At 43.7% G+C, this 19,886-nt stretch overlaps 1 protein-coding gene across 1 annotated transcript in view; it reads left to right on the top strand.

Moving 5' to 3' along the window:
• The first annotated feature begins 1,189 nt into the window (after positions 1-1,189).
• Positions 1,190-19,886, top strand: part of LOC144505239 (dedicator of cytokinesis protein 2-like) — a 618,318-nt gene continuing 599,621 nt past the window's right edge. The window contains exon 1 of the mRNA XM_078231263.1: positions 1,190-1,318. Coding sequence (XP_078087389.1) covers positions 1,276-1,318 — 43 coding nt within the window. The 5' untranslated portion in view covers positions 1,190-1,275. The remainder of the gene's footprint in view (positions 1,319-19,886) is intronic.

The following is a 19,886-nucleotide window of genomic DNA, read 5'->3' as shown; positions in this document are numbered from 1 at the left end:
AACCAATGTCAATGAGACAGATTAAATCATCATTATCACATTGTGTTCAAGTGTAAATTAACTTCCATTTTCCCTATTTTGCAACATCGATTAAACTTGAAATCCTTCTTTGGCTATAAAAATACTTTGGAACACCATAATGTTGTGAAAGGCGCTATATAAATGCAAGTTCTTTCTCGTATTGTAATATCGCAAAGTAATTTTGGAATAGGCAAAGAGCAGGCATCCCAGTGCTTGCCATGGGTGTGGGACTAATGATCAAGGAGAGGGTGCAGAATATAGTATTACAATCATAGTTAGGGTGCAGAGAAAGATCGGCTTAATATAAGGTAAGTCCCTTCAAAATCTGATGGCAGCAGGGAAGAAGCTGTTCTTGAATCGGTTGGAATGTGTTCTCAGAATTTGTTGCTGGAATTTTACTGCCTTGCCCAACTGAGGCTCGTAAGCTCCCGCCCAAGGCCAACGGAGAATGCCGTTCTGTAAGCCTCACCCACCCCGATAAAATTCCAGCCTGTATCTTTTTCCCGACGGAAGAAGGTGGAAGAGAGTATGCCTAGGGGGCATGGGGTTCAATGTCGTCAAATTTGCTACTGCCTGAAACAACAGGCAGAGTCAATGGCACCTTCCTATCATCTCCTCACTCACACCAGAGTTTCAGCCAAGAGTTCGGACGAACTATGCGCTTGTCTGAAGTTCCCCGTGTTCCCCGTGTCCATACTTCTTTGACGAGGTCCCACTGTAAAATGATTGCATCTAAGCATGAACGAAGAGGTCCCTTCCCTACTGGGTCTTTCTCACAAATTCTGAAATGGATAGAAAACTCCCTTTAATCACATGGACCAACCAAATTTATAACAGGATGTTACATAAAATTGAAGCACTTGTCTCAAAAGGGCAGAGCAGTAGAAAGAACAACTCACTTCCACTTTGCATGTGTGCCAATCCTGACATAGAAAATCGTTCTGGGACAGTTCTTTGTTAAAATATATCAATGCAGGTCAGTAGACTGTAATGTATAATGGCTCGGGGTGGGGACTACCTTTATTTCTTCCACCTTTGCTCTTATGAAATATTTTGATCAAGCCCAATTTAAATCATTCCCCCAGCACCATTGCTTGCACCTTGCCGCTTTTGTGGTTGCGACGTCAGCACTGGCTCATGCAGAAGTTTCCGGATACACTAAAGCGAAAGCACTTCAGGCGCAGCTTTGCAAGACCTCAGTTTTGCTGGTCATTAGCTGCGTCGCGAGGAACGACCTACAGTTTTAATTGAACCATGCCTTCTTGGAGCAGGACAGTCAGGGAGAGATATGGAGTGGGTAAGGGAAATCAGCTTTCATTCTTTCACCAACGACGTACCATAAAGTGAGTTAAAAGTCGTCCAAATCACTCACATTTCTGTGAGCCTGCCTGTCAACAGGATGTGGGTAGCTTGTTTCAAAAGTGGTGCTGCTCAAAGGGACTAAACGAAAAGTTAACGTGAGATGGTACAAATCTAAAGTAGAATTAAACAAATGCAAAAAAAGGGAAGTTACTCTTTTTCTCTGCGCAACAGTTCTTAACGGTTTGTAGTTAACCAACTTTGCAACCTGTTTCCCTGCCTGGGGTCAAGTTTCACTGGCTAAATGTTTTGCCGAGTTGTTCTCTGCCCAGCAACATACTTGATGCATTTGGCAAGCCAGAACCTGAAAATAGGCACCTGTTAAGCACTTCTAGACATGGATACATAATAGAGGAAGTGAGATGTGTGGCTAATTCATGGCGTCTGTTTCCACAATGTTGTTGAGGAACTTGTTCGTCACACAAGAGCAGCTTGCAAATCCAGATTTAGCTTCCTAAACCCTATGCCAAGCCTAACGCTTAGATCCTGGATTTCAAATATAATGCTGCAACTTGGTACATTGCACGAGATATATTAGGACATCTATGAATAGAGTTTGTGGTCGTGGTTCTGTGTTTAAAATGTAATCTCCCATCCCAGTCACTCTTCTGATTTGTCATGACTTCAGAAAATATGGCGCATGTGTCAGTGTGTGGTTTTATTGTGGTTAGCCGTTTAATTGGCAAAAATGCGAAATAAATTTGCTCTTTGACAGCGTGCCCTTTGCAAGAGACCTATGCATTTTCTCTGCAGCCATCTTAAATGTTGTTACACACTAACCAGCTGGGCAGTGAACACAGAATGAGGTTTAGAATCACTTCAGGTTGTAAGATGTAGGCCACCATCTTTCACGGAGACACTGCAAGGTAATCATAATGTTCAGGCTGTGGTTATGACACTGACCTGAGGCGCTCATGGTCGACTGGATATTAGCGGTTAGGCCTGGTAGCCCAAATCTGTTTTATCCTCTAGAGTCACCCATACTTGAGAACTGACAAAGGGCCATGTTATCTGATACATCCAATGGTCTTACAGTGCAGGAGGGGCTGCCCAAATATTCAAGAATATAGATTTTAAAGGCTGCTGTATTTACCCCTGCTGCAATGCACAGAGTCATCTCCCTTATTCACTGCAGTGAAGTTGTCTTAGCACTTCAGTGACAACATCTCCTAAATATAAATCAGTTAGTTCAAGGATTTCTTAATAATTCTCCTAATGAGTAACATTAGGGGCTATAGAGACCAGAAGGATGATAGCTTTGTAATGAATTACAGGATCTCAGCTGCAGTATAGGAGTTAGTCCCACCAATCATCACTGTTGCACGGACTTAAGAGCCTTCTGATTGGTTACCAGCTCTTGGAGGTGGGATATCCTGACTCAATGGGGCAGAAGCCATGACTTTAGGAAACTAATTGCCTGAAACTTGTGAAATTAAGTCATGGCTTCCAAGTTTGGTGGAGGCAAACTGACCCTTGACTTTGCGGCTAATGGACCAGGACAGCCACCTCCATGTTAAATCCTGCTCCTGATAGCTATCTGGGCATACCCGATTGGAAATGACCCTGGTTGGTTTAGGCATCTTTAATGACCCCAACCTCACAGTAAAATACATGCACTGAAATAAGAAAAGTTACAGCACGGACATAGGAGGTTCAGTCCATTCAATCCATGTTGGTATTTGTATTCCACTCGAATAGATATTTTCAATCACATTTAGCAACCCTCCTGGCATTTGCCTTCAACCCCTTTTCCTTCAGCCACTTCCCTGTGTGGGATCCTTTGTATGGTTCACTTCAGTTAAAATACTTCATTTTAAGATATTTCTGCCTATGTAACTAACTATGCTAAGTTTCAAAGCTAACTTAGCCACATTGTAAAACTCAGCTGGGAATGCTGGGATGAGCTTGGAAAGTTGACTGCATTCTTTGAATGTAATCCTGCAAGGTAAACAGGCTTTCTCATGAGCTAAAACAGAAGCTTTCATGGCTGCACAGCTGCCAATTGTTTATGAAAGTTAGGGACACAGTTTGTACCAGCAACTTCAATAACACAGATTATGAAAAACATGTATTGTGCATTTCAGTGTGTGTTTTTGAGTTCATTGTCCAGTCATTTTTCGAGTTCAGTGAGTATTCAAGATTAGCACAGAGGGCTGACAGTGAAGAAACCAATTTCTCCAAGTTAACCTTTCTCTTTCTTTTTCATTTCTGTAGTATTAATTTTAAGTTTTATTCAATAAAGAAAATCATTTTAAAAATTGTACCAAGTGCTGCCTATGCCTATTCTAAGGATTGAATGGACCCTACAACTGGATAAGTCATGGCTCTGAGTATCAAGATTGTGAGTTACATACAAACATGCAATTTAGGAGCAGGAGTAGGCCGTTCAGCAACGCCCCCCCCCCCCCCCCCCCCCCACCGCAAGCCTACTCCGCCATTCAATAGGATCATGCTGATCTGATTGTAGCCTCAATTCCACTTTCCTGCCTGACCCCGCTTTGACTCCCTTTGTCAATCAAAGATCTATCTAACTCAACCTTGAATGTAGTCAATGACCCAGCCTCTACTGTTCTCTGGGGAAGAGAATTCCACAAACCAATGTCTCTCTCTGAGAGGAAAGGAATTCTCCTCATCACCAACTTAAATAAGAGACACCTTATTTTTAAATTGTGTCCCCAAGTTCTAGTCTCTCCCACACGGGGAAACCTTCTCTTAACATCCACTCTGTTTTACCAGAACCTTGGGTTCAGGTTCCACTTCAGCGATCTGAGCACAAGCAACAGGGCTGACACTCCGTGCACTCCTAAGGGAGTGCTATGCTATTGAAGGTGTCACATTTCCACCAAGATACCAGCTGATAGCTGAGCTGAACATAGAATCATAGAATCACTACAGTGCAGAAGGAGGCCATTCGGCCCATCGAGTCTACACCAACCACAATCCCATCAGGCCCTATCCCCATAACCTAACTTAATTACCCTACTACCCCGGACACTAAAGGGCAATTAGCATGGCCACTCAACCTAACCCGCACATCTTTGGAGAGACATGGAAGATCCTATCCAGGTCCTATTCAAAGAAAAGCAGGGAGGTTCTTTCCAGTGTCCTGGCCAATATTTATCCCTCAGCAGAAACAGAATTTTTGGTCATTTTTTCATTGCAGTTCATGGGAGCTTGTGTGTAAATTAGCTGCTGTGTTTCCTACATTACAAGAAAGCTATGCTTCACAAGTGATTCGTTGGCTATAAAGCGCTTTGAATCATAGACCTGGATTCTCACTGAGTCAGAACAAATTGGCTGAGTCATAGAAATCATAGAAACCCTACAGTGCAGAAGGAGGCCATTCGGCCCATCGAGTCTGCACTGACCACAATCCCACCTAGGCCCCACCCCCACATATTTACCTGCTAATCCCTCTAACCTACGCATCTCAGGACACTAAGGGGCAATTTTTAACCTGGCCAATCAACCTAACCCGCACATCATTGGACTATGGGAGGAAACCGGAGCACCCGGAGGAAACCCATGCAGACACGAGGAGAACGTGCAAACTCCACACAGACAGTGACCCAAGCCGGGAATCGAACCCAGGTCCCTGGAGCTGTGAAGCAGCAATGCTAACCACTGTGCTACCGTGCCGCCCCTAATAATCCTGATACTGGGATTCTTACCTCCCTCCCCCCCATTCTCTTTTCCAGCTTCATTGTCGGTATGGAAAGTTTAAACAACACCGCTCCCCCCAACAACCCCCCCAACAGTTTTAATGCACTTGGCCCCCTCTGTAAGTAAACGTGGTTGATGCCATCTCTGTGGTGTCACAAACTTTAGGGACTCCTAGTCTCAAGTGGGGAAAAACAGCAACCTGCAAATTGACTCTTTTGATTGACAGCCTATCTGGTCTAGCTTTGAGAAACAGGGCCACTTGTTTGTGCAGTTTCAATACGGTTTGTTGTCAAAGGTGTTTTTAGATTGTTTGACTGGCAATGTTAAGGTGTTATGAAAAGATTATTTGATCATTTCAAATTCTTCCCATTGCTATTAGAATTCTATGAGCCTCAGGGAGACTGAATGAGTGGCTATGGGAGATACATGGGGGAGCATGGAGGGGGTCATAGGAATATGAGGGGGCAATGGAGAAGACATGGGAGATATGTGGGAAGAATGGGGGTGAAAGATTGAGGGCCTGGCATTCATCATTGCACCTGGGGCCATGTCCCAGTAAATGGAGGCCGGCATTCTAGCCTGCTGGCTTTGCCATCCGCTTGTCTCTATTGCTGCCAAAGGCCTACCTCCAGAGGTGGCGGACCTGGCTCCATCCCTCCTCTGCGCCCCAGGTACAAAAATAAAGCAAGCAGAGCCTTTCTGAAGGAGACAGGTCTGCTCTGTTGGAAAGTTTCCGAACTGAATATTCCTGCCTCCTCGATAAAGGTTCAGTCCATGAAATCATGGAATCACAGCATTGTAGATTACAGTGAGAGTCCATTTGGTGTCTACAATCTGCTGGTTCTTCCAAAGAACAATCAAGCTAGTCTCAATCCCCTGTTCTTGCCACATATTAATAGTTTTTTTCCTCTTTCGCTTATTTATCCAATTTCCTTTTGATGGCTATTATTGGATTTATATCCGCCACCCTCTTAGGTAGCATATTTCAAACCTTCACTTGTTGCAGAAAGAGAAACATTTTCCTCATGTTGCCTTTTGCTTTTTTGCCAATCACGTTAAATTGTGCCCTGTAATTAATAGCTCTTCAGCCATTGGAAGCAGTTTGGAACATCCTGAAATCATACAAGCTGCCCGTTACATTTCTCTTTTTCATCAATCCTTCCTTCGAGGCACAGGAGCTATAATGTCCCATATGGTTCTTTGTTTTTGTTTGATTAGATTTTGTGTTCATCAAAATGATGAATGTTGGCAGTGGAAATGGAACGCTTCCTCAGACAACTTGTGCCTTCTAGGACTGAAAACTGGGTTAAAACAAGAGCATTAGGAACATTTAAGCGGTTATTGGATAGGCACATGGAGCACACCAGGATGGTAGGGAGTGGGATAGCTTGATCTTGGTTTCAGATGAAGGTCGGCACAACATCGTGGGCTGAAGGGCCTGTTCTGTGCTGTAATGTTCTATGTTCTATGTTCTTACCACTCTCTTCCTAAATGTGGACTAATTGCCTGTTCTATCAATTTTCCTTGTTTGGATAACTTTGAGGGTGGCCCTCATGCAAAAGACTCTTTCCTTAAAAGTAAAATCACATTTCAGGTCCTTTCCACTGTAAACTGAGACCAACTATCTCTCCTGCAGATACTTCGTCTACTGCCTAACTTAATGATTTCATCCATCCGTCAATTCTAGTCCATTTTCTTTAGTCTTCCAATTCCAGTGCACCACCCACATTACATTTAAATCTTAGCCCCAAATCTCTGCATTCTGTTACTTTCCTACCCACATTTAGGAGCCCTCTCAGCATCCAGCTCTTTGACTATGCACTTCAGTCATCTTTTTCTTCTTACTGTTCAGTATTTATTGCCAAAGAATTTATAGTTTAATCATTTGCAAATGCTTTGGGCATTGTATTGCAACACCATTTCTTTCCAAAAAGACAAATGCCAAATCTAGATATGAGATGAAGAATAAAGCCAGCATAGGACCAAAAGGTACAGATTGACATTCTGTAACGGAGGCCCTGGTCAGTTTTGTGAGTCATAGAATCATAGAAACCCTACAGCGTAGAAAGAGGCCACTTGGCTCATCGAGTCTGCACCGACCACAATCCCACACAGGCCCTACCTCCATATCCCTACATATTTACCCGCTAATCCCTCTAACCTACACATTTCAGGACACTAAGGGGCAATTTTAGCATGGCCAATCAACCTAACCCACACATCTTTGGACTGTGGGAGGAAACCGGAGTACCCGGAGGAAACCCACGCAGAGTGGACCAACAATTATTATATCTTTGTGCTAACAGGAATGACCAAGGAAGAGAAACAATTATCGGGTGACTTCTTGACAGTCAACTGAAAATGTGCAACAAAAACGATCAGTACTTACTGTAGAGTGTAATTTAGATTAAGGGTTACCTAGACATCTTTAGACATGAATAAGAGGCAGATGCTACAGATATCTTTACAGTTGACAGCTGTGATAACCTCCAAGAGATCCATGGGGAATCACTAATTGATCTCCCTGTGGGGCGCATTGAGTTCCCCTGGTAACAGGTAATGGCTTGCCCAGCTGGAACTCATGCCTTCTATAAGGCAGACCCAGGACTGTGCCTGCTGATCTACTTGTTTCAGGCAGGGACTAATGCGTGTATACTATGGTAGTGATTTTACTTTGCATTCTGAAATAAAATATGTTTCTTTCCAGTCAGGTTTCCTGTGTTATTACAGCAGCAAAGGGGTCTTCAGTGGGTGGTTACAAGTGGGACGAGCCTTCCTAATTGGATTTAGAAATGAAGGCCTAAATTTTCTAGCTATTCCTGCCAGCGGGATCCTCCGGTCCCACCGATGGTGACCCCCCACCTGGTGGAGGATGTGAACAACATGAAAATCCATTGACAGTGGTGGGACTGGAAGATCCCGTCACTGGCCAATGATGGGTGACCACCACCGCCGCAAAACATGCCATACGGTGGGGGGGAAGGGGAGGGGAATCCCACCCGAATGAACGAGAAATTCAGAGCACCGTTCGGGGTGAGACGAGCATGGAATAGGAGGGTGAAAGACAGAGAGTGAGAGAATGAGAGAAGGTTTGGACAGAGACATGAAAAGATGAGCTGTGGAGTTCACCAAAGGGAACACTAGTGGTGGTGATGCTTATGGTTTACTTGAGATTGGAAGTGCTATTTTGGGAAGAAAAATTTCTCAAGGTAACTGGTTCAGGATAGAGAGGCATCTAGAAATTCAAAACTACTGTTGCTGAAGGAATGATTTTGGAAAAGCCCCATTGCATTGGGCAATGAGTCAGGATCACCAGGCATTTTAATGTGTGAAGCTGGAAGGGAAGTTAGATGGTATCATCAAGCAGTGTAAGAGGGGATCGGGAAACTGCCTCGCTTGATCCTACCTTAAGAAAGATGGAGTCTGACAGATTATGTATTTAAAATTTTTTTTGATGGGATGTGGGTGTCGCTGGCAAGGCCAGCATTTGTTGCCCATCCCTAATTGTCCTTGAAATGAGTAGTTTGCTAGATCATTTCAGAGGACCAATAATCCACATTAATGTCACACAAGAAGGTCAGATTTTCTTCCCTAATGGAACCATATAGGTTTTTATGACAATCAGCGATCACCATTACTAATTGTACCAGATTTTATTTAAATTTCACCAGTTGCCATGGTGGGACTTGAACTCATGTCCCCAGTGACATGATCACTACACCATCATCTCCCCTTGCTAAAAAAGAGAGACTTTCAGGAGGAGATCCACTGTGTCACCTCCAATAAGGAATATGGATGCTAGAATGAATGTGTAATTTTAGAAATAAGAGTTTCTGATACCTCATTTCATTTTTATTCACTTGTCCCTGAAAAAGATACATTTTTAGAGCAGTTTTCAGCCTTTCGTATATCTCCCCACTGACTCATCTGTGCACATGAGCCAAGATAGTGATTACTGGCAAGCCCACTAGTCATGAGGTGAGTTGAATCAAATCCTGTCTTTACCTGATGTCTGCGCTCAAACACATTCCAGTGAGGGAGACTGAGAGCAGGAATCTGAGCTGATTCTAGCCCATTCATGGTTAAAGGTCACTGAGCCCATTTGAGGCCTCTCTCTGACTAACATCAACAATCGGGCGGCACAACGGTTAGCACTGCTGCCTCACAGCACCAGGGGCCTGGGTTCGATTCCTGGCTGGGTCACTGTCTGTGTGGAGTTTGCATGCTCTCCCTGTGTCTGCATGGGTTTCCTCCGAGTGCTCCGGTTTCCTCCCACAGTTCGAAAGATGTGCTGGTTAGATGCATTGGCCATGCTAAATTCACCCTCAGTGTACCCGAGCAGGCACCAGAGTGTGGCGACGAGGGGATTTTCACAGTAACTTTGCAGTGTTAATGTAAGCCAACTTGTGATACTGATAAATAAATGAAACATAAACTAACTATCCAAGCTCGAGTTACAGTTATATAGGACTAACCAGCACAGAAACAGGCCATCCAGCTCACCTGGCCTATATTAACATTTATGCTCCACATAAGACTTCTCCCAACCTTCTTCACCCAACACTGTTAACATATTCTTCAATTTGGGGCAGCACGGTGGCACAGTGGTTAGCACTGCTGCCTCACAGCGCCAGGGACCCAGGTCGGGTCACTGTCTGTGTCCGTGTGGAGTTTGCACATTCTACCCGTGTCTACATGTGTTTCCTCTGGGTGCTCCGGTTTTCTCCCACAATCCAAAGATGTGCGGGTTAGGTTGATTGTCCATGCCAAATTGACCCTTGTGTCAGGGGATTAGAAGGGTAAATATGTGGAGTTATGGGGGGAGGGCCTGGGTGGGATTGTGGTCGGTAAAGACTCGATGGGCTGAATTGCCTCCTTCTGCATTGTAGAGTTTCTATGATTCTATTATTCTCTGATTCTTCCTTCCTCATGACTTTTCTAGCTTCCCCTGAAACATATCCATGCTATTCAGCTCAAGTGCTCCTTGCAAGTAACAGATTCAAACTACTCTTTGGATAAAGAAGTTACTCCTGAATTCTTGATCGAATTTATCAGTGACTATCTTATAACTATGATCATTTGGACTCTCTTCAAGTGGAAACATGGATGTACAGTTCTAATAGCAAGTTATAAATCTTTAGAAATTCTTGGTAGGAGCACACTTGCTGTCTTCTGTTCAATTCTAGGCACCACACTATAGGAAAATGATTATGATGTTGAACCGGGTGGAGAGGAGATTTACTAGAATGGTACCAAGAGTTGAGGGACGTTAATTGTGTGGAGAATCTAGAGAAGTTGGGATTGTTCTCCTTAGATCAGAGAAAATTCAGGGGAGATTTGATAGAGATGCTCAAAAATTTGAGGGTATTTACAAGAACAGTTAGGGAGAAATTGTTTCCATTATCAGACGAGTGAATAATCAGACAATATTTAGTAACTTGGACAAGAATGTGGGGAGGTTGGCAACTTTTTTACGCAGCAAATTGTTCTGATCTGGGAAGCTCGGGCTGAAAGGGTGATGGAAACAGAGCCAATGGTCACTTTCAAAAAGGATTTGGTTATAAACTTGAAAAATCTGTGTGACCAAGGGGCAAGGAATTGGACTTACTGGAAAACTCTTTCAAAGAGCCAGATCTAGCAGGATGGGCTGAATGGCATCCTTCTGTACTGTGAGGTCCAATGATTTGTTTATGGTTACTGGTTCAGGTAAAGACTGGGAAGACACCTTTGTGAGAAGTGCAAATCAGCTCAGAGGAATTATTAATGTCAGGGCGAAGAAGGGGATACGGGTGAGGTTTGATGTCATTTGGCATAGACGGGTGTCTGAAGAGGTGGACTAATTAAAAAAAAACACAGCTAGAACGGCATCTTATCTGAAGACAGACGATTAGAGACTTGTCTGCCAGAGATAATGAATGCTAAGCTGGGAAGAGAATCAGCAGACGAACAATCATTTCTTTAAAGTAGGGAATGATTAGAGACATGAAGCCAAAATGATTGATCCAGGCTGTGAGCAATGGTTGAATAGCACTTTAAGTTTTCTAGAAGGCACTGTAGCTTAAGAAAAAATAATGTTCACAATGAGCTTAATGAATAATGAGCTTCAATAATAAGCTTCTACAAATACACAAAGGCCAAAAGAGTAACTGGGGAGAGAGTAGGACCTCTGAAGGATCAACAAGGTCATCTATGTGCGGATCCACAAGAGATGGGTGAGATCCTAAATTAATATTTCTCATTAGTATTTACTGTTGAGAAAAGCATGGATGTTATGGAACTTAGGGAAATAAATAGTGATATCTTGAGGAGTGTACATATTACAGAGAAGGAGGTGCTGGAAGTCTTAAAGCGCGTCAAGGTAGATAAATCCCCGGGACCTGATGAAGTGTATCCCAGATCACTGTGGGAGACGAGGGAGGAAATTGCGGGTCCCCTAGCAGAGATATTTGAATCATCGATAGTCACAGGTAAGGTGCCTGAAGATTGGAGGGTGGCAAATGTTGTGCCTTTATTTAAGAAGGACTGCAGGGAAAAGCCTGAGAACTACAGGCCGGTGAGCCTCACATCTGTGGTGGGTAAGTTGTTGGAAGGTATTTTGAAAGACAGGATGTATAAGCATTTAGAGATGCAAGGACTGATTAGGGACAGTCAGCATGGCTTTGAGTGAAAAATCATGGCTCACAAATTTGATTGCGTTTTTTGAAGGGGTAACCAAGAAGGTATGTGAGGGCAGTGCAATTGATGTTGTCGATATGGACTTTAGCAAGGCCTTTGACAAGGTACTGCATGGTAGGTTATTGCATAAGGTTAAATCTCATGGGATCCAGGGTGAGGTAGCTAAATGGATACAAAATTGGCTTGATGACAGAAGCCAGAGGGTGGTTGTAGAGGGTTGTTTTTCAGACTGGAGGCTTGTGACCAGCGGTGTGCCTCAAGGATCGGTACTGGGTCCACTGTTATTTGTCACTTATATCAATGATTTGGATGAGAATATAGGGGGCATGGTTAGTAAGTTTGCAGATGACACCAAGACTCGTGGCATAGTGGACAGTGAAGAAGGTTATCACGGATTGCAATGAGATCTTGATCAATTGGGACAGTGGGCTGACGAATGGCAGATGGAGTTTAATTTAGATAGTTGCGAGGTGATGCATTTTGGTAGAATGAACCAGGGCAGGACTTACTCAGTTAATGGTAGGACGTTAGGGAGAGTGAGAGTTACAGAACAAAGAGATCTAGGGGTACATGTTCATAGCTCCTTGAAAGTGGAGTCACAGGTGGACAGAGTGGTGAAGAAGGCATTCAGCATGCTTGGTTTCATCAGTGAGAACATTGAATACAGGAGTTGGGACGTTTCATTGAAGTTGTACAAGACATTGGTAAGGCCACACTTGGAATACTGTGTACAGTTCTGGTCATCCAATTATAGAAAGGATATTGTTAAACTAGAAAGAGAGCAGAAAAGATATACTAGGATGCTACCGGGACTTGATGGTTTGAGTTATAAGGAGAGGCTGGATAGAATGAGACTGTTTTCTCGGGAGTGTAGCAGACTGAGGGGCGATCTTATAGAGGTCTATAAAATAATGAGGGGCATATATCAGTTAGATAGTCAATATCTTTTACCAAAGGTAGGGGAGTCTAAAACTAGAGGGCATAGGTTTAAGGTGAGAGGGGAGAGATACAAAAGGGACCAGAGGGGCAGTTTTTTCACACACAGGATGGTGAGTGTCTGGAACAAGCTGCCAGAGGCAGTAATAGAGGCGGGTACAATTTTGTCTTTTAAAAAGCGTTAGACACTTACATGGGTAAGATGGGTATAGAGGGATATGGGCCAAATGCCCATGTAATTGAGGTTTAAAAAAAAGGGTGTCATGGACAAGTTGGGCTGAAGGGCCTGTTTCCATGCTGTAAACCTCTATGACTCTATAATCACAGAAGAATTGTAATCATTATGAATTGTAAGTTGGCTTCATCTTTTATTTCCATCTCTTGTGTCCCATGCACTGTGCAAACTGCCCCCATTCACAAACCAGACAGAATCTCTATTACAGTTGAAGTCTTTTTCCTTAAAGCTTTTAAGTTGCCTGAACAATTTGAGAATGTGATAATTATTTTATTGAACCAATACGGCAGGTCACAAATTCAAATATGATGGATTGAGAATCTGAATTCTAAAAAAAAAAATCAGAAATAAAACAATCTGGCATCGGATCGGTAAAGCGACCATGAGTCCTCCAGGTTGTCGTGCTTGTTCGGGTTAAATTCTGAGGCGATGTTTTGTAAATGAGGTCATCTATTGTGTATAAAAGATTGAGGGGTGAACTGACTGAGATGTTTAAAATGTCAAAAGGGTTTTCTAGTGCGGATACAGAGGAACTATTTTGTTTGGTGGGGAAATTAAGAATAAGAGGGTGTGATCTTAAAATTAGTGCTAGGCTGTTTGGGAATCCTGTGTGGTTCATTGCAGTCAGGAAGTACACTTCACACAAAGGGGAGAGTGAAAACATGAGGCTCTCTCATCAAAAAGGCTTTGATGTCACGTCTTGAGTTTTCAAAACTTTGATAGATTTTTGTTGGTTACGGTTTTCAAGGTATATGGAGTTCAGGACAGTAACTAGAGTTACATTGCAGATAATTTGAATTCTCTTCCTCCAGCGACAGACTTTCATCTGTTTCCATAGCTAGTAATTCCTGGAGCAGATTGCTAGTCTGTTGCCATAGTCTGACAGCTCGAGGGGAAGCCACTCCACTTTTGAATTGATTTTTGATTTGATTTATTATTGTCACATGTATTAACATACAGTGAAAAGTATTGTTTCGTGCATGCTATACAGATAAAGCATACTGTTCATAGAGAAGGAAACAAGAGAGTGCAGAATGTAGTGTTACAGTCATAGCTAGGGTGATCAACTTAACGCAAGGTAAGTCCATCCAAACGTCTGACAGCAGCAGCTGTTCTTGAGTTGGTTGGTATGTGACCTCAGACTTTTGTATCTTTTTACCGACGGAAGAAGGTGGAAGTGTGGGGTCCTTAATTATGTTGGCTGCTTTGCCGAGGTAGCGAGAAGTGCAGACAGAGTCAATGGATGGGAGGCTGGTTTGCGTGATGGATTTGGGCTACTTTCACGACCTTTTGTAGTTCCTTGTGGTTTTGGGCAGAGCAGGAGCCATACCAAGCTGTGATACAACCAGAAAGAATGCTTTCTATTGTGCTTCTGTAAAATATCAATATCTGTAAAATATCAAGCTTAGCTGACCAGGAGTCTCTCCCACTCACTGCAAGCCATTGGCATGTTTGGAAGAATTTGCCGTTGACACTCAACTTGTTTGGCCGCTTTATGAACACGCCTTCCTTAGCCATCAAGTTCTGGATTCAACCCCGAAGCTCCTAGCTCAAAGACAGGGACGCTACTCACTGCACCACAAGACCTTCAAGTTGCATTTAAGTGGTCGTCTAACTGAATGGTGGAGCAGACTTTTGGTGTACAGCCTACTCTTTATGATCCCACAAATGTTCTTTCGAAAATCAACTGTAACAGGTCTGGTCTATATATGACTTAGGCCAACACCAAGGTGTTTGACTCTTAATTTTCCTCAGTTATATCAACTCTTTCTCAAGGGAACTAAACATGGAGAATATAGGCCAACTTTGCCTGCAATTCCCACATCCCAAGTATGAACTAATTCTGCTTGTCAAAGATTCCATAAGTAGGCTGAATAAGTTATGGATCAAAATTATTGGGGGGAATTTTCCTGTCCCTCCCACCACGGGAATTGTAGCGGGCAGGGAGCGGAGCACACAAAAGTCTGTTGACCCTCGGGTGGGATTTTCTGGTTTTGGGGTGAGCGCGGCCGGAAAATCCCGCCCTCCATCTTTATTTTGTGTTGTACCTGAGGTAGCTTAATTCAGCTCCAACAAGTGATTTAATTCTCCTTTATTTGTCTGCTAAGAGAATGAGTCAGAATACCGGCTACATCTTCTTTTACTTTGAGAGGTGCAAAATAGGATTCTGCATGGCAACATCATCAAGGCTAACCTATTGATGTACGTTTATTTACAAGTGAAATTTTAGGCCTAACTCTTTTCTTGGGTGGGGTGGGCAGAAGAGGAGGGGAAGAGCTTGTATGTTTTATATCTCAGATCCATACAGTAATGATAAAACCGGTTTGTATGTGCGCAGCAACTTTATTTACCATGCTTTAAAATGTCTACTCTTTGATGTTTCCAGCCAAATCTAAGCTTTGTTTACTTTTCTCATAATCCAGGTTAACTAGTCAAGTACAGGTATAGTAAACAGACTTGCAGAATCAAACACAAAATGATTGAACACTAACAGAGTGTAGCTGGGTCTACACAATAGGATCAAGCTCATTTCAATTAATCTTAAAGCAGTGGAAATGGATATTCCCAAATTACAAATGATTGTTTGCCAGAAGCTCAGGTTCAGGGGATAAAATTGTCCATAAAAACTGTGTGCTAGGGTGCACCCCCAACTGCTGTAGGACCTTATAGGCCTCCCCTACCTTTTGGACGGTTGTCTGAGGTGAGCGTTTTCTACTGTTTGAATTTCTTGCCTCCCCAACTTCGAGGATTCCCTGATCTTCATGGGCAGTCAAAAGGTGCTGACCTCTGAGGCCCAAACCTCAGGCACCTACAACTCTGCCATGCTTTCCTTCCTCTTCTCCAGGGCAAGGGAAAAGTTTGTTTCAGTGGTGCTTCCAAGTCAAGTAAATAGCCCAAGATTGGAAAAATAAACTGTCTGAGTCTAGCTGTTCAAGTGGGAGCAGGCTGGAATATCAATCCTTATATATGGCTGGAAGCAAAAAAGTTATGTAACATAAAGCACAATCAAATGTCTGCTGTACACATACTGGGCTAACTGTATGAAAGTAAAGAGCCTGGACTGAGAAAACTTAGCAAGGCATAAGAACTAGGAGCAGGAGTAGCCCATCTGGCCCCTCGAGCCTGCTCTACCATTCAATAAGATCATGGCTGATCTTTTCATGGACTCAGCTCCACTCACCTGCCCGCTCACCATAACCCTTAATTCCTTTACTCTTCAAAAATCTATCTATCTTTGGCTTAAAAACATTCAATGAGGTAGCCTCAACTGCTTCACTGGGCAGGGGATTCTACAGATTCACAACCCTTTCGGTGAAGAAGTTCCTCCTCAACTCAGTCCCAAATCTGCTCCCCCTTATTTTGAGGCCATGCCCCCTAGTTCTAGTTTCACTTGCCAGTGGAAACAACCTCTCTGCTTCTATCTTATTTATTCACTTCATAATTTTATATGTTTCAATAAGATCTCCCTTCATTCTTCTGAATTCCAATGCTTATAGCTCCAGTCTACTCAGTCTCTCCTCATAAGCCAACCCTCTCAACTCCGGAATCAACCTAGTGAATCTCCTCTGCACCCCCTCCAGTGCCAGTATATCCTTTCTCAAGTAAGGAGACCAAAACTGTACACAGTACTCCAGGTGTGGCCTCACCAGCATCTTATACAGCTGCAACATAACCTCGCTGCATAATTAGTGAATCTCAACCAACTAACATTTCAGCATAAATGTCACAGAAACCCTGAAAAGACTGTGGATGAGCTGAAGAGTCTTCACAGAAGTTCACCACACATCATTCTCTGCTGGTACAAAGGTGGCACACTGTTGCCTCAGTAAGAAGTTTAACAACACCAGGTTAAAGTCCAACAGGTTAATTTGGTAGCAAATGCCACTAGCTTTTGGAGTGCTGCCCCTTCGTCAGGTGGAGTGGAGAAATGCTCACAAACAGGGCATACAGAGACACAACTCAATTTACAGAATAATGATTGGAATGCAGTCTTTACAGATAATCAAGTCTTAAAGGTGATGTGAGTGGAGAGAGCATTAAGCACAGGTTAAAGAGATGTGTATTGCCTCCAGACAGGACAGCCAGTGAGATTCTTCCAAGTCCAGGCAAGCTGTGGGGGGTTACAGATAGTGTGACATGAACCCAAGATTCCGGTTGAGGCCGTCCTCATGTGTGCGGAACTTGGCTATCAGTCTCTGCTCAGCGACTCTGCGCTGTTGTGTGTCGTGACGGCCGCCTTGGAGAATGCTTACCCGAAGATCAGAGGCTGAATGCCCGTGACCGCTGAAGTGCTCCCCAACAGGAAGAGAGCAGTCTTGCCTGGTGATTGTCGAGCAGTGTTCATTCATCTGTTGTCATAGCGTCTCCATGGTTTCCCCAATGTACCATGCCTCGGGGCATCCTTTCCTGCAGCGTATCAGGTAGACAACGTTGGCCGAGTTGCAAGAGTATGTACCGTGTACCTGGTAGATGGTGTTCTCACGTGAGATGATGGCATCTGTGTCGATGATCCGGCGCGTCTTGCAGAGGTTGCTGTGGCAGGGTTGTGTGGTGTTGTGGTCACTGTTCTCCTGAAGGCTGGGTAGTTTGCTGCGGACAATGGTCTGTTTGAGGTTGTGCGGTTGTTTGAAGGCAAGAAGTGGGGTGTGGGGATGGCCTTGGCGAGATGTTCGTCTTCATCAATGACATGTTGAAGGCTCCGGAGGAGATGCCGTAGCTTCTCCGCTCCGGGGAAGTACTGGACGACAAAGGGTACTCTGTCCATTGTGCCCCATGTTTGTCTTCTGAGGAAGTTAGTGCGGTATTTCGCTGTGGCGCATCGGAACTGTCGATCAATGAGTCGAGTGCCATATCCTGTTCTTAAGAGGGCATCTTTCAGCGTCTGGAGGTGTCTGTTGCGATCTTCCTCATCCGAGCAGATCCTGTGTATACGGAGGGCTTGTCCGTAGGGGATGGCTTCTTTAACGTGTTTAGGGTGGAAGCTGGAGAAGTGGAGTATCGTGAGGTTATCCGTGGGCTTGCGGTAAAGTGAGGTGCTGAGGTGACCGTCCTTAATGGAGATGCGTGTGTCAAAGAACGTGACTGATTCCGGAGAGTAGTCTATGGTGAGTCTGATGGTGGGATGGAACTTGTTGATGTCATCATATAGTTGTTTCAGTGATTGTTCACCATGAGTCCAAAGGAAGAAAATGTCATCGATGTATCTAGTGTATCATCTCCACATCATGACACTGATGCCTCACAGTGCCAGGGATCCGGGCCAGGGATCTGGGTTCAATTCCCGGCTTGAGTCACTGCCTGTGTGGAGTTTGCACTTTCTCCCTGTGTCTGCGTGGGTTTCTTCCGGGTGCTCTGGTTTCCTCCCACATTCCAAAGATGTGCGGGTTAGGCTGATTGGCCATGCTAAATTGCACCTTCGTGTCCCAGGATGCATAGTTTACAGGGATTAGCTAGGTAAATATGTGGGGTGACGGGGATAGGGCCTGCATGAGATTGTTGTCGGTGCAGACTCAATGGGCTGAATGGCCTCCTTCTGCAATGTAGGATTTCTATGGTGTACGAGGTCTGTTTATGCCACCCCGGCGTGACAGCACAATAAAAAGAAAGGTCCCTCTGGATTAGAAGGACATTTCTCCTTTGAACTGCAAACATATTCCTTGAAGGAAGACTGTGTCGCCCATGTGTTTTACCTCTCGAACGTCACACGGGCTCAGGACTGCCTTGAACAAGAGGCTGATAGCTTTGTAGGTATTCTGAAGGGTGTGATGAGCCTTCAGTTGAAGAAAGATGCACTAAATGGGTGGAGCAATTCAAGGTCAACAATTTTCTCTATTGTTGTGAAAGAAAACATCAGTGTGTTTATCAATAATTCCCCCCCCCGGCACAAAATGAAGTTGTGCTATTAGAAAAAACAAGACAACCTTTTCCCATGACATGGTTGCCAATCCAACAAGAGGGAAATGAATCTGCAATAGCTGAGCCTCGATGGAGACAGAAAGTTGTTGGTTCACTTGAACATGTTACCACCTAAGCTTTATTCACACATGAGCTGTTCACCACAACTTTAATACAAGATATGAATATAACACAGAATGACTGTTCTCAGTCGGTGTGACTTACTTGCTGGCTTTTGGTGACAAGACGTAACCCGCTATAGCTGGGTTAAACAAGCTTAAGTTTTAGCTGCTCTGATGATTTTTTAGTTAAGTGATTGGTTGGACCTTAGCCAGTGTACTGTGCTCAATTCTGGGCAGCACACTACAAGAGGAATGTTTTGCCTAGGATTAAGTGCATGGAGATTTCCTAAACTGATATCACAGAGCACCGACTTAATATAATTAGCAAAAGAACCAAGAGGAGATGAGGAGAAATTACTTCTTGTTGCAACATGATTTGTTACATTGTGACTTGGTACAATATGACGCACTTGAAAGGGTTGTAGAATTGGATTCAGTAATAACTTTCAAAGGGGAATTATATATCTAATAATATTCAGAGAACCACCATTCAATGGCTTCTTTCTTATTCCCACACTGTTACCTCTGGTGTCAACCAAAGTTTGATGCTTGGCCCTCTCCCATTTTCTATCTATGTGATATTATCTGAAAACACGCACATTTCCACACTGATGACACTCGTCTTTACCTCACTTCCGTTATCACTAAATTGTTAGATTGCTTCTCAGCGTCCATTACTGGATGAGAAGAGGTTTCTTCCAATGAAATATTGGGAGGACTGAAGGCATTGTCTTTGGCTGTGCCGAAAACTCTATTTCCTAGCTACTGACTCCATCCCTCTCCCCGGCAACCGACTGAGGCTGAATCAGATTGTTGGCAACCTTGATATCACAGTTGACAGAGCTACATCAACCCCAATACCATGTCATCACTATTTCCACCTCCTTAACATTGATTGACTCCCTCCTTGCCTTGAAACTCTAATTCATGTCTTTGTTACCTCTAGATATGACTATTCCAATGCACTCCTAGTGCTCTTT

This window comes from Mustelus asterias, chromosome 16 (assembly GCF_964213995.1).
Source record: "Mustelus asterias chromosome 16, sMusAst1.hap1.1, whole genome shotgun sequence".
Taxonomy (NCBI): domain Eukaryota; kingdom Metazoa; phylum Chordata; class Chondrichthyes; order Carcharhiniformes; family Triakidae; genus Mustelus; species Mustelus asterias.
The sequence above is the reverse complement of the archived record's forward strand: the minus strand, read 5'-3'. Positions and strand labels throughout refer to the sequence as shown.